This window comes from Bufo bufo, chromosome 4 (assembly GCF_905171765.1).
Source record: "Bufo bufo chromosome 4, aBufBuf1.1, whole genome shotgun sequence".
NCBI classification, from domain to species: Eukaryota; Metazoa; Chordata; class Amphibia; order Anura; family Bufonidae; genus Bufo; species Bufo bufo.
Genome location: NC_053392.1, coordinates 346,947,742 through 346,972,385, shown reverse-complemented (window position 1 = coordinate 346,972,385; position 24,644 = coordinate 346,947,742). Strand labels below are relative to the sequence as shown.

Below are 24,644 nucleotides of genomic sequence, written 5' to 3'. Positions count from 1 at the left end.
AACACTGAACGCATTTTGAAGACGGATCCATCTTCAAATGCTTTCAGTTCACTTACGGTGTTACCGATCCGGCGGGCACCTCCGGCAAATGGAGTGCACGACGGATCCGGACAACGCAAGTGTGAAAGAGGCCAATTGGCACTATTTGATTTTGTAGAAAATAAACGTGAATATTTTTTTCCTACAGATTAGCCATTCATCATCTGCTGAAATACTGAGTGATAAATTTCGTTTTCCTGCCTTCATGAGGACAATACCAAATGATTCCTACCAAACTAGGGCCATGGCAAAGCTCATTCATTTCTCTGGCTGGAATTGGATTGGAATTATAGTTATGGATGATGACTATGGGCGATCAGCTCTAGAGAGCTTTAGCATCCAGGCTGATAAAATCAATGTCTGCATTGCTTTCAAAGAAATAATCCCTGCTCACTTATCTGACGGCACAGTACAAGTCCGCATAGAAGAAACCATCGATAAAATATTAAGTGAAACTAGAGTAAATGTCATTGTGGCTTTTTTGAAACCTTCACTTTTATTAAAACTTTTTATAAAGGTCATGGAGAAGAAAATACAAAGGACATGGATAGCTAGTGACAGCTGGTCTATAGCCAAAGGAGTCAGTAGCATACCAAACATTCAGAACATTGGACAAGTCATTGGATTTACATTTAAGAGTGGAGATACTACATCCTTTCAGGACTACATCAAAAATCTAAATCAGCAAAAATTTGAGATGAATCGTCTATTGGACCAGTATGCAGTACTTATGTCTGATTGTCCTACAGTGAAATACAACGATCTCTATGGCTGTGTTACCAATTATTCCAAGGAAGCCATGTTCAGGACACGCACAGTGAAAGCCAAGTCTCTCAGAGTTGATTTTCTTTCAGCTACCATACACCCAGGCTTTGTCTACAGTACTCAGCTGGCAGTGATTGCTATAGGACATGCAATTCAGAAGCTATGTTTATATCGGAACTGCAAAAATCCTAATGCATTTGCACCATGGGAGGTATAGTTACATAGCAATATGTGTAGAACTATGATTTTTTTTAAGCCACAATCATTTCATTTTTAGGGTCAGGTTTCATGATGCAGCTTTGGAAGCCAAAATCAGGAGTCAATCATAAAAAGAGAGAAAGCATAAACAACAGATACAACTTATCCTCTTATTTGAATTCACTCCTGGCTTTGGCTTCCAAAACTGCATGCATAAACCTGACCATGTGGCCGTAGCCTAAAACATAAAATTACAAAATGTGAAAGTCTGTTAGCTACCCTCACTTCAAGATATAAAGGATATGCATATGCTCTGGTTCTTCCTAAAAACAAAAGTTCTTTGTATCTAATTCACATTTTAACACTAGCCTATATACAGTATTAGTATTCAACTGGGAATGGTGATGTACCAAGATCTGACAATACAGTCCCTATTTGTCTTCAGAGCAGCAGCATATTTGATGTTACACATGAGAAACCAGTGTGTAATTGTAGGCTACATTCTTTCCATTATTACAAAATTTACTATTGAAAGGCAACAGACAGATTGCATTTTAGCTATTTTGCACTTAAAAAAGAAATTTTTTGCAACAGTTTTTTATTAAAAAGTTTGAAGCATCCATTGCAGCTTGCATGTATTCCAATACTTTGCAGGCTGCAGAATGCAATTGACAGTTCCAATCAGACAAGCTCTCCGGTGGCTTAATCTCCAGCCACTCCTGTCTTCTCCTGAACTCAGCTTAGATGAGAATTCAGGAGATTATAGGAGGCACTGGAGATCGAGCTGTCAGAGAGCTCATCTGAACAAAATATGACAATGCTTTAAAGGGGTTCAGCTCTGAACCCGGACATACACAGAATTTCACCCAGGCAGCCCCCCTGACAAGAGCATTTCATGCTCCGATGCTCTCTTTTGCCCTGTGCTGAATCTCTCAGGGCAAAGGCATTTTCAGGAGTTCCGGTGACAAACCAAGCTCTTCATAGGGCTGCCAGGCGGAGGCAGTGACGTCACCAGCACTGATGGGCGGGCTTTAGCGCTGCCCTAGCCTGTAAAACGGCTAGGGCAGCGTTAAAGCCAGCCCATCAGAGCCGGTGATGTCACCGAATACCCTGCGCGATACAGCACAGGGCAAGGGAGCGCATCGGAGCATGACAAGACTCCGATGCTAACATCAGAGGGGCTGCCTGGGTGTAAATATGGGTATGTCCGGGTTCAGCTCTGAACCCGGACAACCCCTTTAAGATCTTACAGGTGTTGTCTCACTTCAGTAAGTGGCATTTATCATGTAGAGGAAGTTAATACAAGCCACTTACTATTGTGTTGTTATTATTCATATTGCTTCCTTTGCTGGATAGATTCATTTTTCAGTCACATTGTACACTTCTTGTTTCCACAGTTACAACCACCCTACATTCCATTTAGTGGTGGTCGTGCTAGCACACTATAGGACAAAGCGTCGGCCTCTCTGGTGGTTGGGACTGTGGTAGTGCACATAGACTATTGCTTTTTCCTATAGTGTGCAAGCCTGACCACCGCTGCTGGATTGCAGGGTGGTCATAACCATGGAAACAAGCAGTTTATAAAGTGATGGAAAAACAAATCAAGCCAGCAAAGGAGGCAATATGGACAATAAAAATACAAAGTGACTTCAAGGAAAAACAAATTGCAAAAAGTTTTTCTTCCACAAAATAGATTTTTTAAAAATACAAATGTTTAAAAAGGTGTTCAAAGCTTTCGAATATTATCATATTGAGATTGTGTTGTTTCTATTTTAGTTATGATCTTGAACATGGAGAGATTGTTTAGAGAGTTAAAGCTAATTGCAGGAATATTACGGGTACCAAAAAACACCGCAATTTTCTGGATATATGTTATAGACAGATATATACACTGTACATTTTGGTAGGTTGGACATAGAAACAGCAAATAAATTATAAAGCTATGTAAGTACAGTACTTTGGGTGAGATAAAAAAGAACTAACATTAAAAGAATAATAGCTGACAATCCTTATGGTCCAAACATATGGCCCAACTCACCTGTCCAAGGTCCGACATGCCTGTGGCATTGCTCCATACCCAGCTGCTTCCAGTCCCTATAGGACTAAGAAGTGGCTGCAGCCAGTCTTAGGCCTCAGCAGTCAGATCTGCTTGAACAGTATGGAGCAGCAGCACAGGCACAGTGAAGGAGCGGTCAGGTGAGTGTGTTTTTTTTCGGCTCCTAGGTTGGACAACCCCTTTTAAGTATTGTAACGGGATTAGCTCATGGGACCGCCGTCTCCTAGGATAGGCGGGCACTATAGGCACATAAAACACAGTCCAGTCCAAGCAAGTATGGTGCAACTGGCCTCAGCCAGTTTTATTGACTTTTGCAGATAAAAGTATTAAACAAAAACTGTTCAAAACAAATGAAATACCTGGCCGTCTGGCCGCTACATCTAAACAAGCAGTAGTTCCTAACTACATGAAACTGAGCCTTGTGCCTAGCTCCATCAACAAAACATATGTTTGTTTTTACTCACACAGCAGGGTTCTTCCTAGGAGCAGAGAGCTCAGCTAGGGAGCTGTTTGCCCTTTTATAGCACACCCAGGTTCCAAGGTGATTAGCCATAGTTACCCTGAATACCTGGAGAGGGTAATTGGACCAGGGACCCACCCAACTCTCCCTGCTCCAAGCAGCCAGGCCCTTCTAACCAGGTTTTCTAACAAAACCCTTGCAAAGAGAAAACCTAGTTTTCCTTACTGTCAATTCCCTGGCTGCTTGTTAGAACGTATAGGACAGGAAACTAGGTGAAATGTAGACTCCTTCTACCACTTTCCCCCTGGTCCTGTCACATATCCTCCCCCCCTGTTTTGACCTCGGGTTAGGAACACATTGTGCCCTTAAACAGTACACCCTGGACAGGGCATCAGCATTTTCAAGCTGGCGCCCTGGCCTATGTTCAACTGTAAAACTATAATCTTGAAGAGACATGAACCATCGGGTCACTCGCCTGTTTTTCTCATGGTTTTGGCACATCCATTTGGGGGCATGGTCAGTTACCAGTTTGAATGTTCCCCCTACCAAATAATACCTGAGAGCTTCTACGGCCCATTTAATTGCCAAACACTCCTTTTTAAAATCTGGTGTGACTAACACTGGGTGGGCACATAGAGCCTGCTTCCCTTTTGTAAGGTCTGTTAAAGGGCTCGCAATGCTGGCAAAAGTTTCAATAAAACGCCTATAATAACGAGTTAAACCCAGGAATGCTCTGACTTGTTTTTTGTTAAAGGGTTTCTATCACTTCATATGACATAATTAGCTGGCAGACACTAGCGATCTGCTAGTGTCTGCTCTGGCCAACCATCCTACTATAATCACTTGTGGGGCAGCGGTTTTGCTAAAAAACTAACTTTTATAAATATGCTAATGAGCCTCTAGGTGCTATGTGGGCGTCATTAGCACCTAGAGGCTCCGTCTACCTTCATACACAGCGGCCGCCCAGCACGTCCCTCCAGCCCGCCCATGTCCTCCTCCGTGTGACGCAGCGGCCGAATTCTCGCGCATGCGCCGTGCGCAGCTGTATTCGGCGCATTAGAGATGTCTGAGCTCGGAGCTGTCAGACATTCAATGCGCATGCGCCGAACAGCCGCGCATGCGCATTGAATGTCTGACCGCTCCGAGCTCAGACATCTCTAATGCGCCGAATACAGCCGCGCACGGCGCATGCGCGAGAATTCGGCCGCTGCGTCACACGGAGGAGGACATGGGCGGGCTGGAGGGACGTGCTGGGCGGCCGCTGTGTATGAAGGTAGACGGAGCCTCTAGGTGCTAATGACGCCCACATAGCACCTAGAGGCTCATTAGCATATTTATAAAAGTTAGTTTTTTAGCAAAACCGCTGCCCCACAAGTGATTATAGTAGGATGGTTGGCCAGAGCAGACACTAGCAGATCGCTAGTGTCTGCCAGCTAACTATGTCATATGAAGTGATAGAAACCCTTTAAAAGGCCTTGGCCAGCTCTGGATGGCTTCCACTTTGTTTTTTTGAGGTTTTATAACCCCTCGCCCAATCGTGTACCCCAAGTACTTTGCCTCTTCATGCCCAATGGCACATTTTTTTGGATTCGCTGTCAAACCCGCTTCCCTAATAGAATTCAGGACGGCTTGTACCCTGGGTAGATGACTTTCCCAATCCGTGCTATGGATTATCACATCATCTAAAAAGGCAGCTGCGTATCTACGATGTGGTTTTAAAATTTTGTCCATCATCCTCTGGAATGTTTTTTCTTTGGCCCCCTCTGTCAACGGTACTTGCCAGTAACCTTTTGTAAGATCTAATGTGGTAAGGAACCTAGCATTACCAAGCCTATCAATCAGCTCATCCACTCGAGGTATTGGGTAAGCATCAAACTTTGAGACAGTTTTCAGTTTCCTGAAGTCATTACAGAAACGTATGGTGCCATCAGGTTTAGGAACCAAGACTATAGGACTAGACCAGTCACTATGGGACTCCTCTATAACCTCTAACTGAAGCATTGTTTGGACTTCTTGGGAGACAGCTTTACGTCTAGCCACAGGTATTCTAAAAGGCTTTTGGTTGACTCTGACTCCTTTGCCTCGTGGGTTTGAGATCCCGACAAAGTGTCTGCAATTTTTACCTCTGGTATCTCAACACTACATCCCTTTTTTCCACTGCTGTAAGCTGCTAACACCTCTCGGTCCTTCCAGGGTTTGATTAGGTTCACATGATAAATTTGGTAGGGCTTACGTCTACCTGGTTGGTGAACCCGGTAATTCACCTCTCCGACCTTCTCGACTATTTCATAAGGTCCTTGCCATTTGGCCAAAAATTTACTTTTTACTGTGGGGACAAGGATTAATACCCTATCCCCAGGGTTGAAGTTTCTTACTTTAGCCGATCTGTTGTAAACCCGGGACTGACTCTCCTGGGCCTGCAGCAAGCGTTCTTTTACAATGGGCATTACTTTTTCAATCCTTTCCTGCATTTGGGACAAGTGTTCAATATCACTTTTGTAGGGTGTAGACTCACTCTTGCAGGTCTCTTTGGCAATATCCAAAAGACCCCGAGGGTGCCGACCATGCACTAGCTCGAAGGGAGAAAATCCGATAGATGCTTGAATCTTATTTAGCTGGTCTCATTAAGATCAGCTATTGTTTTGTTTCAGTAGTCTCCAAGGCATTGCTCCCGGTTAGACAGAATCCTACTCCACACTGATGAGGGGCAACACCCCGAAACAGCTGTCTGTGGATGGAAAGCCAGCTTAGGTCTTCACTGTCACATCCTTAAAGCTTGTAAAAGAGCGGGATCTTGACACAGGGGCCACTTAATATGATGGATCTGGTGATCTCTGTAATGGAGACACCCCTTTGCTCGGTTTTCCTTCCTTTGAAGGATATCTGGCTTTCTCTGTGTTGAAGACCCATAACTGGGGCTCCACAGTTATTTTGCATATTACTGTTTCCCAGGGAGCTTTGCATTTTGGATTGCTGTGTGGAGACTCTTAAATGAGGCTCCACAGTGTTTTCTTTAGCTGGTCTCCTTAAGATCAGCTATTATTTTGTTTCGATAGATGCTTGAGGCACCTCACGTACAGAAAACATAAGATATGGTAAAAGACAATCCCAGTCTTTCCCATCCTGTGCCACCACTTTTCTGAGCATCCCTTTTAAGGTTTTGTTGAACCTTTCGACTAGTCTATCCGTTTGGGGATGATAAACTGAGGTACGCAAGTGAGTTATTTTCAACAGTTTACACAACTCTTGAATAACCTTTGACATAAAGGGCGTTCCCTGGTCAGTGAGTACTTCTTTAGGTATGCCCACTCACCTTTGCAGAGGTTTTCCTTAGAGGTATTGCTTCAGGATAGCGGGTAGAATAATTAAGGACAACCAAAATGTATTGGTGACCTCTGGCAGACTTAACAAGAGGTCCCACCAAATCCATTGCAATCCTCTCAAATGGAGTTTTAATAATCGGGAGTGGCACTAACGGACTCCTAAAGGTCGCTGCCGGGGTTGCGTAATTGACACTCTGGGCATGAATCACAGTATTCTTTTATCTCTTTATGTACCCCAGGCCAATTAAACCTCTGCAAAATCCGGTCTTTGGTTTTTTCATAAGCCAAGTGCCCTCCTAGCACATGTGAATAGTGTCACAGTGGGGAGTGGGGGAAACTCCCCACCGTAATTAAGAGAGCTAATACTAAGCCTGGAAACAGGGAAATGGCGCAGGTCACCTCCTACAGTTGCCCTAATCCTTATCCTGATCTCCTGACTGTATGATTGCCCCCTAAAGGTGGGAGGACTCATACACTGGAACCTAGATACTGCTGACCCTAACGGTCCCTTGCATAGGGGTCAGGAATAGGAGACAACCGGTTCCTCAAGGACACAGACGAACCGGAGTCTCCAGTGGCCTAGTATCAGAAGGGAAAAGATAGATAGAGCTGCAACTGAATGGCAGGTAAGCACCAGGTAAAACAACAAACATTTACCTGCTGCAGCAAAGATGGAACAACGACAACCAAACAACCTGGAACCTCCTGCGAACACCGGATGCAAGCTGGCTCCAGGCAAGGCTGCTCCTAAGCTTTAGGTTCACCCCTCTGGGAAACCAATGGGTCCCCCTTCCGAAGGCGAAGACAGACAAGGGGATGTCTAGCAACCATGCCAGGCATAACACCAAACATGCCAGGCATAACACCAAACAAGACATCACCACACACCCATAACATAAACCCACACCAAACACAACAGGTAAGGGTAGGGGATAGAACATAGAAACAAGGGGGTGACATAGATGTTCAACTAGGATGGCCCTAAGACTGGACAGATGGAATCCAGGAACATCCACACTCCAACACACACACCAAGGCTGGAGACAAAACTAGAACTCAGGCTCAAAACACAAGGATAAATAGAGCCTAGAGACCACACCCAGTTCCACACCAAGGAAGACAAATCTTAACCCCGAACACACCAGGATGGGAAGGGACACACAACTTAAAGGGGAAGTTTCAAAACATGCAAAACAACATGTTGCAACCAGCAACAAGCATGCACAGCAAAAGTGTCATGGTCCACTACACCAGATTATGACACAGCAGTAACAAATGGGTTAGATCCATCACCTTTTGGCGATGTGATTTTGGGACCACAAGTTGTGCCACAACTTGTTCATTTTGCTCATCAACTCTATATAAGAGTTCATTCTCTAAAGCAAAATGGGGAAATATTTTCTCTACCCCGGTTTCTTAAGACACCACATTAACTACTTTCACACTTTGCCGTGCGTGGGTTAATGTAGTGTCCCGGAGTTGAGCTGTCCCAAAGTTATCATTGAAGACTGGCAAGTCAGGGAGACCAATTTCGGGAACATCATCAGTATTACCTGGAAGCACTGCTAAGGGAAAACTCTCGGTTTCACTCTGGGTCACCCCTACTGTTTGCACATTTTCAGGTTCAGCCAGGGGAATAGGATCTACAGCAGACCCACTTAAACACTTATCAAGCATATTCCACATTTGCCAAAATGGAGGAAAATCACACCCCACAATGACAGTATGAATCAGACTGTTTACAACCCCCACTTCATAGGTTACTTTCCCGCATGGGGTTTCAAAAGAGACTATAGCAGTGGTGTACTCTTTTGTATCCCCATGTATGCAGATGACCCCCATCTGTCTCTTTTGCAGCTTCCTAGTGTCCACCAAGCTGCCATTCACAAGAGTCACTCGACTACCAGAGTCCAACAGAGCTTAAACTGAGTGTCCTTCAATCACCAAGCTGCAAGTTTGTCGCTCCATATCTGGGGTCGGCAAGGCAGAGTAGGCAGGTCCCACAGACAATGACCTCCTCCGCCCACTGTCACACTCCATAGGCTCATCAGCCAAAAGACAGTTGGCAGCCACGTGGCCTAGTCCTTGTCATCGCCAGCAAACAATGTTTTTGACAGCCCAAGGCTATTTGGGGCTAACTGGCCTAAGAAGTCTGGCTAATAGGTCAGTTTCAGTTTCTACTTTACGGCCCTCCCTCGCCCCCTTTAGATTAGGAACAGTCTTACTGCGATCCTAGACTTCTGGCTCCTTGGGGCCAGCCAAGTAGGACAGAGGTCTTGGAGATACTCCTTGGTGTTCAGATACCGCTCCACTAGGGCGACAAGCTGACATCCCTGGGGTCCGCTTGTCCCACACAGCGCTGTATCCGAACTGGTAGAGCACGAACAAACCGGTCCCGGACCACTCTTTCCACCACCTGAGTGGCTGTAGATACCTCTGGCTGTAGCCTTTTTTTAGCCAGGTGAAAAAGATCGTACATTTGCGACCTCGCTGGTTTATCCATTTGGAAAGTCCAGTTGTGCACTCGCTGGGCTCTGACCGCAGATGTTACACCTAAGCGAGCGAGAATTTCTGCTTTCAGTTTAGGGTACTCTCTGGTATCCTGCTCACTCAGATCATAGTAGGCTTTCTGTGACTCCCCACTGAGAAATGGAGCAAGGGTGTCTGCCCACTGTTCTGCTGGGAGTTTCTCTCTTTCAGCGGCTCTTTCAAAAATGGTGAGGTAGGTCTCCACATCATCCCCTGCGACCATTTTTTTGAAGGGAAGCTTGCACTCTCCTCCCTGCAGAGATGGATTCCTCCTTGACATGGGGCCTTTTAGCCAGCACCGCTATCTGCTCCACCATACTTTTATTAAGCGATTGCTGTTCTCTGAAACCAGCTTGCGTAGTCTCCATGAACAACCGATTGGTTTCCTGCTGGTTAGCATTCGCCTTTTGGAGCTGTATGTTAGCCTGGATCAGCTGTTTCAGCACTTCCTCCATATCTGCACTGTTTGTTTTTTTCAGAACAGCAGACTTAACCCAGGACATGAAACTTGCTGGATTGTTTTGCCCGCATCCTCCACCATATGTAACGGGATTATCTCATGGGACTGCCGTCTCCTGGGATAGACGGGTGCTATAGGCACATAAAACACAGTCCAGTCCAAGCAAGTATGGTGCAACTGGCCTCAGCCAGTTTTATTGACTTTTGCAGATAAAAGTATTAAACAAAAACTGTTCAAAACAAATGAAATACCTGGCCGTCTGGCCACTACATCTAAACAAGCAGTAGTCCCTAACTACATGAAACTGAGCCTTGTGCCTAGCTCCATCAACAAAACATATGTTTGTTTTTACTCACACAGCAGGGTTCTTCCTAGGAGCAGAGAGCTCAGCTAGGGAGCTGTTTGCCCTTTTATAGCACACCCAGGTTCCAAGGTGATTAGCCACAGTTACCCTGAATACCTGGAGTGGCTAATTGGAGCAGGGACCCACCCAACTCTCCCTGCTCCAAGCAGCCAGGCCCTTCTAACCAGGTTTTCTAACAAAACCCTTGCAAAGAGAAAACCTAGTTTGGCTACTTTCACACTTGCGTTCAGAGAGGATCCGTCTGGTGTCTGCACAGATGGATCCTCTCCTATAATGCAGACGTTTGGATCAGTTCAGAACTGATCCGTCTGCATTATAGTTTAGAAAAAATTCTAAGTGTGAAAGTAGTTCAGACGGATCCATCCAGACTTTACATTGAAAGTCAATGGGGACAGATCCGTTTGAAAATTGAGCCATATTGTGTCATCTTCAAATGGATCCGTCCCCATTGACTTACATTGTAAGTCTGGACAGATCCGTTTGCCTCCGCACGGCCAGGCGGACACCCGAACGCTGCAAGCAGCGTTCGGGTGTCCGCTTGCTGAGCGGAGCGGAGGCTGAACGCTGCCAGACTGATGCATTCTGAGCGGATGCATTCGGGGCCGCTTGTGAGCCCCTTCAAACGGAACTCACAAGCGGAGCCCCGAACGCTAGTGTGAAAGTAGACTTTTCCTTGCTGTCAATTCCCTGGCTGCATTTTAGAACATATAGGACAGGAACCTAGGTGAAATGTAGACTCCTTCTACCACTTTCCCCCTGGTGCTGTCACAGTATGTAAACTGTACATTTCTGTAAAACTGACATGGAACAAATATTAGTAAAAAATAGCCAGTGTCAGGTGTCTTTTGCCACGGCATGTACAAACCAGATTCCAAAAAAGTTGGGACACTATACAAATCGTGAATAAAAACTGAATGCAATGATGTGGAGGTGCCAACTTCTAATATTTTATTCAGAATAGAACATAAATCACGGAACAAAAGTTTAAACTGAGACAATGTACCATTTTAAGGGAAAAATATGTTGAATCAGAATTTCATGGTGTCAACAAATCCCCAAAAAGTTGGGACAAGGCCATTTTCACCACTGTGTGGCATCTCCCCTTCTTCTTACAACACTCAACAGACGTCTGGGGACCGAGGAGACCAGTTTCTCAAGTTTAGAAATAGGAATGCTCTCCCATTCTTGTCTAATACAGGCCTCTAACTGTTCAATCGTCTTGGGCCTTCTTTGTTGCACCTTCCTCTTTATGATGCGCCAAATCTTCTCTATAGGTGAAAGATCTGGACTGCAGACTGGCCATTTCAGTACCCGGATCCTTCTCCTACGCAGCCATGATATTGTGATTGATGCAGAAGGTGGTCTGGCATTATCTTGTTGAAAAATGCAGGGTCTTCCCTGAAAGAGATGACGTCTGGATGGGAGCATATGTTGTTCTAGAACCTGAATATATTTTTCTGCATTGAAGGTGCCTTTCCAGACATGCAAGCTGCCCATGCCACATGCACTCATGCAACCCCATACCATCAAAGATGCAGGCTTCTGAACTGAGCGTTGATAACAACTTGCGTTGTCCTTGTCCTCTTTGGTCCAGATGACATGGCGTCCCAGATTTCCAAAAAGAACTTCGAATCGTGACTCGTCTGACCACAGAACAGTCTTCCATTTTGCCACACTCCATTTTAAATGATCCCTGGCCCAGTCAAAACGCCTGAGCTTGTGGATCTTGCTTAGAAATGGCTTCTTCTTTGCACTGTAGAGTTTCAGCTGGCAACGGCGGATGGCACGGTGGATTGTGTTCACTGACTATGGTTTCTGGAAGTATTCCTGAGCCCATTCTGTGATTTCCTTTACAGTAGCATTCCTGTTTGTGGTGCAGTGTCGTTTAAGGGCCCGGAGATCACGGGCATCCAGTATGGCTTTACGGCCTTGACCCTTACGCACAGAGATTGTTCCAGATTCTCTGAATCTTCGGATGATGTTATGCACAGTTGATGATGATAGATGCAAAGTCTTTGCAATTTTTCGCTGGGTAACACCTTTCTGATATTGCTCCACTATCTTTCTGCGCAACATTGTGGGAATTGGTGATTCTCTACCCATCTTGGCTTCTGAGAGACACTGCCACTCTGAGAAGCTCTTTTTATACCCAATCATGTTGCCAATTGACCGAATTAGTGTTAATTGGTCTTCCAGCTCTTCGTTATGCTCAAATTTACCTTTTCCAGCCTCTTATTGCTACTTGTCCCAACTTTTTTGGGATTTGTTGACACCGTGAAAATTGGAATCAACGTATTTTTCCTTTAAAATGATACATTTACTCGGATTAAACATTTGATCTGTCATCTACGTTCTATTACAAATAAAATATTGACATTTGCCATCTCCACATCATTGCATTCAGTTTTTATTCACAATTTGTTTAGTGTCCCAACTTTTTGGGAATCCGGTTTGTACAATTTAAGTATGCATAATAAGGTTATAGAATGAAAACTTATTTTATTTCTCTATAAATAACTAGTCAAACCTCACTGATAGTACAATTTGCATTTAAAGTTTGTTAAATTTGTTAAAATCAGAAATTGCTTCTAGGAATCAAACAGTAAAGTATTATTGTTAGTTGGTTTCATTCTAAGGATAGTGAACTGTAAGCGCATACTGATGTCATCATGTTGTCACTTCTCAGGTGTTTTTCTATGTCTTCTAATATCTTTCTATATATTTCTCCACCTCATAGCTTCTACAGTCACTGAAGACTGTAAACTTTACCTATATGGGAAGGACTGTTAATTTTGATTCCAGAGGAGATGCAAATTCTGGATATGATGTAGTGATCTGGAAAGTGGGTCCTGATGGAAAGATTAATTTCACTATATTTGCTGAATATGATAACGAAAACGACATCTTCCTATTCAACAGCCAGGATAACAAGAATGAGTTTAAACATTTGAAGGTACTGAGAAAATTCAAATTTTTTTATTAGATTTCAATGTGACAGAATTCTGGCATACACTGTGCCACACAAAAACACTTTATTATCCAAACCCTGAGTGACCCAGAAAATAAGGGTGTCTTCACATGTAGCTGATTATGCTGCAGAAAATTTCTGTGACTATAAATCAATTCCATTCATTTGAATGGAGTTATTTTGATGGTAAGCTCATGGATTTCTGCAAGACCCATTCATATTAATGGAACTTATTTTCAGTCACAGGAATTTCTGCAACAAAATCTGTTGTGTGTGGAGGCACTCTAAGAAAGTTATTTACATAGACATTAAGCCAACAGATATCAGGCCAGACTTCAGATTAGTTCGGCAGAACATGCAAAGCTGCAATGCATTCAGAAAGTCTTCAGACCCTTTCACTTTTTTCACATTTTGTTATGTTGTGGCCTTGTGCTGAAATAAAAAAAAAAACTCTCCCCATCAACCTGCGGTCAATACCCCTAGAGCCGTAGTCACACGTTGTGAGCCAAAACCACATTGTGAGCCAAAACCAGGATTGGAGCCTACACAGACATAAGGTATAATGAAAAGATTTGTACCTGTTCTGTGTTTTTGACCGCACAAGGTTTTGGCACACAGTCACTCATGGAAATCATTGACTGCACACTGACTGTGTGAATAATGCATTAATCAGAAAGTGAAAACAGAATTTTAGAAATGTTTGCATATTTATTAAAAAGGAAAACATTTTGCATGGACTGTATTCCGACCCTTGGCTATGACACCTTAAAATTTAGCTCTAGGGGTCTCCTGTTTTTCTTGATCATCTTTCAGATGTTTCCACACCTTGATTGGAGTCCAACTGTAGTAAATTCAGTTGGTTGGACATGATTTGGAAAGATGCACTCCTGTCTATAAAAGGTCTCCCAACTGACAATGCATATCAGAGCAAAACCAAGCCATGAGGAGGAAAGGATTGCCTGTAGAGCCCAGAGATATGGTCTTGTGGAAGCACAGATCTGGAGAAAGGTAGAAAAAAATTCCTGCTGCACTGAAAGTTTTCAAGAGCACAGTGCCTCCATAATTCTTGAATGGAAAACGTTTGAAAGAACGGGCCTTGGTAAAAGAGGTGACCAGAACCTAATCAGTCACTCTGGTTGAGCTCCAAAGATCCTGTGTGCAGATGGGAGAAACTTCCAAAAGGTCAACCATCATTGCAGCATTCCACCAGTCTGGGCTTAATGGCAGAGTGGCTAGAAAGAGGCCTCTCTCTCCTCAGTAAAAGGCACATGAAAGTTGGCAAAAAAAAAACACTTAAAAGCTATGTACACCTTTGGAGGCATTTTTTTTTATTCATTTTGAGCTAAAAGTAATTTTTTTATTGTTTTTTATTAAAAATATAGCCTCCTTTTTTTCTATACAGAGCTGACATGCTCTAGAAGCACCCTTTGGATTTTCTGTTGTTTCTGTCAAACCAGGAGCAGACGGACTCCTTATCTCTGCTCTATGACCTCCTAAACACTCATTATGGCTCAGTTCTTACTGATAAGAATATGGCTTAAATAAGTGTTTATGACCTCTCAGTAGTTTAGAGCTAAGACCTATCAAGAAACTACCAGAACGTATACAATATAGGTAAATTTTATTAACACAATACATAAGAGACAATCCATACATAGAGAATAGGTGCAGGGAAAGGGGGCATCCAAAGGGGCAGTGATTCAATATAATATTTTATTGGTTTATTTTATTGGCTCACGCTCATTCGGTGATAGTTTAGAGATAAGGTTTATTAGATGACTGGCACAAAGTGAAAGTACCAGTCACACAATAAGAAAAACAGTTAGGGCTGTTTCACACGAGCGGATGCCGTGCGTGGCATCCACTCAGTGAAAGAGTGCCAAGACCCGATGCAGACTGCAGAGGCACGGAGCATTAACATGACTGATAATGCTCCGTGCCTCTCTGTGATCTCTTTACTACAAAATCACACTTGTCACTGTGATTTCGTAGTAAAGAGATCACAGAGAGGCACGGAGCATTATCAGTCATGTTAAAGGGCTTCTGTCACCCCATTAAACCGTTTTGTTTTTTTTTCTTTACTAATAATCCCTACACTGCGATCTCATCATACATAAGCTAATTAATGATTTTCGTTCAGTAGAATTTGTTAAAAATCGATTTTTATAATATGTAAATTACCTTGCTACCAGCAAGTAGGGCGGCTACTTGCTGGTAGCAGCCGCATCCTCCGATGGTAATGACGCCCCCTCTGCTTGTTGATTGACAGGGCCAGGGAACGGAATTGTTCTGTGCTGGCCCTGCCTGTTTTGATTCAATATCTGGCGCCTGCGCCGCGGCCGTACCTCTCTTCAATCTGCGCAGGCGCACTGAGAGGCGGCCACTCACTCGGCCGCTCGCTCCTCAATGCGCCTGCGCCGGGTGTAGATGTGACGTCATCGGCGCAGGCGCACTGAGAGGCGGCCACTCACTCGGCCGCTCCATCCTCAATGCGCCTGCGCCGATGACGTCACATCTACACCCGGCGCAGGCGCATTGAGGAGCGAGCGGCCGAGTGAGTGTGAAACAGCCCTTAACCTCTTGTGACAGAACAGCTCATTATTGTTAATAAAGACCAATTGAAAAAGTTATTTTTAGCCAAAAATTTGTAACATGCAATCATAAAAAATTTTTGTTAAAAGCCAAGATTATGGGCGAGCACACTGCACTTGGACTACAGTAAAATCTGATAAGATTATGAATAAAATTTAATTAAATCAAATTTAGATGAACACGTGTGTAATATGTAAAATGCAAACAATGCAATAAAATACAATAAAACCAAAAATAAAATGCAATACTTAGAAAATCCAAAGTTCACACAGATTGAGTTCGTAGGTGGAATTGGTTCCTTATATGTCAGGCAAAACCAAGACATCGCTCCAAGTCCCGCGAGATTTCGGGTAAGTGAGCTGGAGGAGTACAGAGCGAGACGCCGGCAGTGTCCCGCGCCGCTCGTCTCTCGTCCAACGACTGAAAAGACATACATGCATGATATAAAGTAAACGGAAGGTAAGAAGATCCAATCTGCGGAACTATATATATTATTGGCATGGGATTAGAACCATTGTAATATCCATTTTATTGTGCACAAGATTAGGGGAAATAAGACTGCTACTCGAGACACTATATACAGCAGGATTTTTACCTCGGTTTCCCACATTGCCTATATTGGAGTCCAGTGTTTACATAGCACTATATTACTGTGCAGGAGTACGAAGCTATATCTCTCTGTGTATGCTTATCCGCACACCCTATATAGGAGTTCAGTAACTGCAGAGCACTTTATCACTGTGCAGTTACATACATACTCCAGCGTTTTTGTGACAATAAGGAACCAATTCCACCTATGAACTCAATCTGTGTGAACTTTGGATTTTCTAAGTATTGCATTTTATTTTTGGTTTTATTGTATTTTATTGCATTGTTTGCATTTTACATATTACACACGTGTTCATCTAAATTGTGATTTAATAAAATTTTATTCATAATCCTATTAGATTTTACTGTAGTCCAAGTGCAGTGTGCTTGCCCATAATCTTGGCTTTTAACTAACTATTCATTACCAGAGGGTGGGTGTCCCTCTATCTTTGGGGTAGCAGCACCTATTCCAGAATCCGCCTAGAGTGAGCCACCGCCCTTAGTCTAATAAAAAAAAAATTGCCTCTGAAGGTGTACATAGCCTTTAAAGGACTCTCAGACTGTGAGAAACAAGATTCTTTGGTCGGATGAAACCAAGATTGAACTTTTTGGCTTCAATTTTAAGCATCATGTTTGGAGAAAACCAGGCACTGCCCAATACCATCCCTACAGTGAAGCATGGTGGTAGCAGCATCATGCTGCGGTGATGTTTTTCAGCAGCTGGGACAGGGAGACTGGTCAGATTTGATAGTAAACTGAATGGAGCAAAGTTACAGAGATGATCCTAATGAAAATCTGATCCAGTATGCTCTGGACCTCAGACTGGGCTGAATGTTTACCTTCTAACAAGACAATGACCTTAAAGAGGACCTTTCACCAGAGGAAAGCCTCTAAACTAACTATACAGAAGTGTAGAGCGGTGCCCAGGGATCCCGCTGCACTTACTGTTATCCCCGGGCGCCGCTCCGTTCGCCCGGTATAGCTATGAGCTGAGCGCTGCCATTGGCCAGCGCTACAGCATAGGAGAAGAAGACGCCGGCAGGATCAAGTGGGTGGAGCCTAACTTCTTACATACCGGAGGCTATACCCGGCGAACGGAGCGGCACACGGGGATAACAGTAAGTGCAGCGGGATCCCTGGGCGCCGCTCTACACTCCTGTATAGTTAGTTTAGAGGCTTTCCTCTGGTGAAAGGTCCTCTTTAAGCACACAGCCAAGACTAAATAGGAGTGGTTTATGCACAACTCTGTGAATGTCCTTGAGTGGCCCAGCCAGAACCTTGACTTGAACCCAATCAAACATCTCTGGAGAGACCTGAAAATAGCTGTCAACCGACGGTCCCAATCCAACCTGACAGAGCTTGAGAGGACCTGCAGAGAAGAAAGGCAGAACATCCAGGTGTGTATATCTTGTAGCATCATACCCAAGAAGACTGGAGGCGGTAATCGCTGACAATGATGCTTCAACTAAGTACTGAGTAAAGGGTCTAAATACTTATGCCAATGCAATATTTTAGTTTTTTCGCTTTCCATAAATTAGCACAGATTTAGAACATTCTGTTTTCACTTTCTCATTATAAGGCACTGAGGGCAGAATGATGGGGAACATTTTAAACTTTTTTTATTTTAGCACAAGGCCACAACAAAATAAAATGTGAAAACGGTGAAAGGGTCTGAAGACTTTCTGAATGCACTATTATAGTTGCAAGGTAGCAGGATGTTGATGGGGGCAAGTAGGCAGCAGCAGAGGTTCACGAAATATCAGGGCCTCTATAGGAGTGGAAGGGTAGGCACAAAGTAGCAATGGGTCTGTAGGAGAAAGGAAGCTGGAGGGGCATAAGGTGGCAGGGGCTCTACAGGGAACCCCCAAAACATAGTAGCAAGAAGGGGAGCAACAGCAAAAGAGATTTTATATATTTACAAATGGTCTCACTATTATTTCATGTGCCAATGTGTAAATAATCGGGCGATTATTGGTCTTATGGACCATTTGTAAATATATAAAGTTAAAAAGAGGCCTGCACATGTGCCAAGGGCCAGCATAGAAGTTGATATTAGAAAACAGCAAAGGAGAAACACTTGATTACAGATCTCGGTATAGTGAAGACACACCATGGCACTGCTGGGTCTATGTGAGGTGGTATGTGGGATACTGGGATAGCTTGTTGAAAAGGGACTGTGTTAAGGAGGAGGGGGCAGAGAAGATGACTAAAATAAAAACAATTTTTCTAGCTTATGCTATATGGGGAAAGGTGTGAGCTTGAAAATAAGTAATGCTTGAAAAATAATTCATAAATAAGATTGCACTAAAGGTGTGGCCTGCATTTTGGAAAGAGGCATGCAGCAGCTTCAGAGACTTTTCCTCCGACTATCCTAGTGTACTCAGTGTATCAGCACTGCTGCTTCTCAGCTCCTGCCTGCTTCTATCCTGTTCAAATTATGAAAGGCAGGCTCAAAACTCTCACCGCTGCCTCAGATTTCATGTGCTTTTCTCCTCCTTTCAGCTCCATTCTGCATTTCTTTCAAGTCCATGTGGAGAGGAGGAATGCAGCATGGCTGAGCTGGTCAGCGTGTCGATTAAGATTGGGATTTCACGGCCCCTTTCTATTTTAACTTGTTTTGGGGTCCATAAATCAGCACCAGCAGTACTGCCCTAATAGCAGTCTTGCAGCTGCACACAATTTCCTGATGCTGTCTTATCTGCTAGGCAGTGGCATTGCGGGCCACATAGCAACTGCTATGGCTGCCATGATGGTAGTTGTGGCCCTGGACAGGATTGGACCAAAATGGAGAAAAAGTCTAAAAGAAAGATTTAGACATTACTCCTATATTTTCTATCTACTCCTTCATAAACTCTGTGGTGTGAATTTGGCCTTAGTCCTGAATAGTGATGAGCGGCAGGGGCAATATTCGAATTCGCGATATTTCGCAAATATTTGGGCGAATATTCGCCATATATTCGAGAATTCGCGAATTCATGATCTCCAGGCATTATTTTCTTGATTGCAAAAATTCGCATAAAATTCGCATAAACTGGTATTTAAAAAAAAAATTGAATATTCGCGATTACGAATATATTTTGCGATATTCTAAATATTCGCGAATTCTCGAAGTGCCGATATTCGCGATTAAAATTCGCAATTCGAATATTCGTGAATAATAGTCCTGAATAGCTGATTTTATGATGATTTTGAATCCTTCCCGATATTACAGAAGATCCAATCTCGATGTTCAGATGAATGTAAACCCGGGCAAATGAAGAAAACATCAGCAAGTCAACATACATGTTGTTATGAATGCGTAGCATGTCCAGAAAATCACTATACCAGAGAATCAGGTACTGTACAAAAAACACATCTGAAATTAATAAAGCCAAGTGCTCCCATTATTACCAATAATTGCTTGAATTAGGGTGGTATCAGATGACCATTAGTGGCCACAAGTATCACTGGACTTGCAACCTGTAGCCATGGGATATCCATGTGCAGCTGGAAATTAACGGTGAATCGCGAGCACTGTCCATGGACGCTTATGTGCTTGTGCAATGTCACCCTAAGGCCTTATTCACCCAGTCAGTGTTTGGTCAGTGATTTCCATCAGTGATTGAGAGTCAAAGCCAGGTTCAGGTCTAAACACAGAACAGGTGCAGATATACCTTATCTCTGTGTAGCCTACACTCCTGGTTTTGGCTCACAATCACTGATGTAAATCACTGACCAAACACTGACATGTGAATAAGGCCTAACACAGTGTGCCATACTGCTATAAATACAGTTCAGTTGAATTCATAATAGGTCCATCCATGTCACTAATGTGAGAATTTTTAACCATTGCCTAGTCTTAGGATAGTTTTCACACAGTGTTTTTTTTTTGGAAAATGCCAAATGCGATGTTTTCTGCATTGTATTTCCTGCCTTTTTTTTCAATAAGGAAAGATAAAACACACTACAAACTGTGTTGTTTTTTTTGAGGCAATGTCAGTGGTGTTTCCCAGGGGTTTTGAAAGCGGGAAATAAAATCTATGTCCTAGAGCTCTTTGTATAACAAAATTAAAGGGCTAAAAAGTTCTTACTCCTCCTTCTGTATGTGTGCAGACTCAGACTAGTTTGGATGTCATATAGTCTCTTCACTGTATGCAGTATCACAGGTCCTATACACTCCTAGTAGGATTGCAACTCTCGATACTCTTTCAATACTTTGATACTCCTGCATTATGCAAGAGATGGGAGGAGAGGGGAGTGAATCATTGTACTCACCCCTCCTTTCTGGTCTACTTCGGGCCATGTTGCACTGTCCTGTGTACAGCGTCAGGACGTAGTGTGCGCACTATGATCTGTTCAATGTTGGCCAGAAGAAATAAGAGATCGTAGGAGTGGAAGTCAGGCCTGGAGAGGAGCGGCAGAGCAGGAGAAGTAAGTTAATTTATTTATTTTAATGTCTGATATGAGGTCTGATAGGGAGGTCTAAAGAGGGTCTGATCTGAGGTTTGATATGTGGGGGTCTGACATGGCAGCCTGATGTGAGGTCTAATGCGAGGGTCTGACATGCAGTTCTAAAGGGGTTCTGATCTGATCCTCATATGGGGAACTTACATGAAGGTCTGATGGGGTCTCATCTGAGGTTTGATATAGGGGTCTGATTTGAGGATCTGATATGGGGGTTTGAGGATCTGATATGGGTTCTGATCTGATGTTCGATATGGGGGTCTGATCTGAAGATCTGATATGAGGCTCTGATCTGAGGTGTGATATGGGGGTCTGATCTGATTATCTGATGAGGGACTGATCTGAGGATCTGATATGGGAGTCTGATTTAAAATATGACACAGGGAATCTGATTTGAGGTCTGATTAGGAGTCTGATCTGAAGATCTGATATGGGGGTCTGATATGGGGGTCTAATTTGGGGTCTGATATGGGGGTCTAATTTGAGGTTTAGTATGGGGGTCTGATTTGAGGTCTGATAGGGGGTTCTGATTTAAGGTCTGATATGGGGGTCTGATTTCAAGTCTGATCTTAGGATCTGATATGGGGATCTGTTCTGATAGGTAGGTGGGTATTTTGTGTACTGTCCATAATATAAGGTGGTATTTTTCTATTGGCACACATTATAAAGAGAAGTATTACTACTGGTGGACTATGGGGAACATTATTATTAGTATGAACTCAATGGGGACATTACTACTTTTGGGGCACTGTTAACACTATGCACTCTGGGAGATAATTATTTCTATTGTTGATATTTTCGGGAGACCTTTTACCGTGGGGGCACCCTGGCACAGTATCAGCTTAGCACATTATTTTGGGGGACATTATGTTTACACTATTAGTGTCAGAGACACTGTTTGCTGGCCGCACTTCTTTTTTTAGGGCACCATGTGCCAATAATTATTGAAGGGAACGCTACCTGTGTGGTACTAGCATTTTCAGGGGGATTATCTGTTTCTATAGAATAGTATTGGGGAGCACAGTGGGAACAGTATTGAGGTGTTATGGAGGTGGAATGATGATGGAAAAGTAGGAAACTAAGATGTCTGTTTGTCAAACTCTGCAGAGACAAGATATAGCTAAAATAAATCTTCATGGCGGTCTAGTCTGAATGGAGAAGATGAGGAAAGAGAACATCAGAGGAGACATCACTGGATGTAAGAGTTATGGGGCGCTGTATTACCCTGTAAGTTTTGTATCACTGTATGTTAAGTTTTCCAAGTATTTCCTAACAGTAGGGCTTGTGGGAAGGGGTAAGGTTGAGAATCTGGGTGTCATTAAAATTTTTACCTCAGGCAGCAGAAAGGCTAAGTACACTACTGCCCCTCGCCACAAAGCACCGAGGGAAGGAGGGCCCAAGCTGAAATCTTGCACCAAGGACTATTTCACGTCCAAACTACTCTGCATCTAAACACATACAAAGGGAATGGTGAGAATTTTAATAACCCTGTAATTTTGTTACGAAAACAGCACTGCAACACTGATTTTATATGTAGTTATTTTTCATCTTGGACTACAGAGACTGATTCTCTTGTGGTAGCTCACAGTAGATTACAACACTGCCTCTTTACATACATTTTATTGTCTTCAGAGCAGGATCGATTGATCGGTGCATTATTGTCATGGTTCCTAAATTATAAAGGTTGTCTCTGATGGAACACCCCCTTAGATACCTGTATGTTTAGAAGAACATGTTATTCGTTTAAGCTTCAAATATAAATAAAATAAAGTTTTAATTTCAGTACAAATTTTGTTTCATTGTCTTCCATTTTGTAATCATTCTAGATATGGACTTTTGTATCCAGTGTAATAACAAGACTCACTGGTCTCCAGTCAACAGCTCTGTATGTCTCTTGAAGAAAATAGAATTTCTTCGCTGGGATGACGGTTTGGCCATTATCCTGCTTATCATTTCATTTGTTGGAATTTTTCTTATTTTCACAATAGCATTCCTGTTTGCTAAGAACTTTAATACACCAGTGGTAAAGGCATCTGGAGGAATTCTTTGTTATGTCATCCTCATTTCTATCCTTTTAAGTTTTGTCAGTGCAGTCTTCTTTATTGGCGAACCAGTTGATTTCAAGTGCAAAGTGAGGCAAACTATGTTTGGTATTAGTTTTACAGTAGTAGTGGCATGTATTTTACTTAAGTCAATCAAAATATTGTTGGCTTTTACGTTTGAGCCAAGAGTTCACAGCATTTTAAAATTTCTATATAGACCATTTACTCTAGTATTTTTCTGCACTGGAATTCAGATGATTATTTGCACCACTTGGCTGGTATTTTGGTCTCCCTATATCAAAGAGAATTTTTCTCTTCCAAGAACAATCATATTGGAATGTGATGAAGGCTCTACAGTGGCATTTGGTATAATGCTAGGATACGTTGCTGTCTTGGCTTTTGCATGTTTTATTTTTGCATTTAGAGGCAGAAAACTGCCAGAAAACTACAATGAAGCTAAATTTATTACATTTGGTATGTTGATTTACTTCATTGCATGGATAACCTTTATTCCAATATATGTTACTACATTTGGTATCTACTTACCAGCTGTGGAAATGATAGTAATACTTATATCAAGCTATGGAATTTTGTCATGTACATTTTTACCAAAGTGTTACATTATCTTATACAAACAGGACACCAATACAAAGTCTGCTTTCCTCAAAATGATCTATAAATATTCTTCCAAAAGTGCTAGCACTCTTACAGTAAGTCAGATTCCTTCCAGTTCTCTGGCATTACCTGAGCGGTATGGTCCCATACAAGATGAAACAAAAAGACCAGGTATATCGTCTGTGAGTTGTATAAGTAATAGCTTTTCCTTTCATGAGATGCTTGTGAAAACAGACATCCCTACTACAAGAAACAGAACCCTCACAAGGAAAAGGTTGTCTAGTATTTGATGCACCAGTAACAAAATGTACATTTTTCAACTTGAAAACAGAAGACAACTATATTGTAGAATGGACAATTCTTAAAATAACCCTCTAGTCCCAAACAAAACATTGGAAATGTATAGTTAATGTATCTGGTGGCTTCCTCTGAGATTACGGTACTTCTATTGCCAAGTTCTGATGTCCCAACTTCTACTTCATAAAATCATCGCTGGAGTCTTAGAACTGCCACTCGATTGCTTTAGGATGAAGCAATGCTTACACCTGCAGGAGAAGACACATATTGGGTGGACATAGCACCAACATCGTCAGCAAATAATCGGTCAAGGGCAATGGAGGGGAGTATGTCTTAAGGTGGTCATACAAATGATTTCAACTATATCATTCAAGAACTAAAGATCTTTCTTTGAAAGAACGTTCTTAAAAAGATATTTCGTCCATCAAGTGGTTTCATTGAATGTGTATGGGTAGTCTGAACAACTGTAATAGCCAATATAGTCTAGAATGTGTATGGCCATGTCTTGGAAATAAACATTCACCAGATGTTTGTTTGTTCAACTACTGTTCAACTGTCAACCAACTTCTAAGGCAGATGGCCTCCACTTGCTGAGAGTTACTCCATCTGCAGGTCTAACACTCTGGTGGACAATTTGTAAAGAATGAGTTGGGGACCAGAAGTTGGCAACAAGGCATTATAATTCCAGCAGAATGCACTATGTACGTTGACACCTTTTCAATGTATAGTCAAATTTCAGTTTGGGACTGGAGGATCACTTTAAAGAAGCCCATTACTCAAATGTCTAGCTAACTTATGCCTGCTTCTTACAAATCTAGTGTTAGAAGTATGCTTATTGATAACACTATTAACTTTGGAAGTACTGTATGCGATTAGAGCCATGTGTGGCTTATAAGGGAGTGGGT

The 24,644-nt window shown here is 42.7% G+C and overlaps 1 protein-coding gene across 1 annotated transcript in view; it reads left to right on the top strand.

Annotated features, from left to right (window-relative positions):
* Nucleotides 1-23,732, top strand: part of LOC120996971 (G-protein coupled receptor family C group 6 member A-like) — a 48,170-nt gene extending 24,438 nt beyond the window's left edge. Inside the window, exons 3-6 of the mRNA XM_040426845.1 lie at nucleotides 188-1,015; nucleotides 12,932-13,147; nucleotides 19,554-19,677; nucleotides 22,612-23,732. Of these exons, the coding sequence (XP_040282779.1) occupies nucleotides 188-1,015; nucleotides 12,932-13,147; nucleotides 19,554-19,677; nucleotides 22,612-23,732 (2,289 nt within the window). The remainder of the gene's footprint in view (nucleotides 1-187; nucleotides 1,016-12,931; nucleotides 13,148-19,553; nucleotides 19,678-22,611) is intronic.
* Nucleotides 23,733-24,644: the final 912 nt, after the last annotated feature.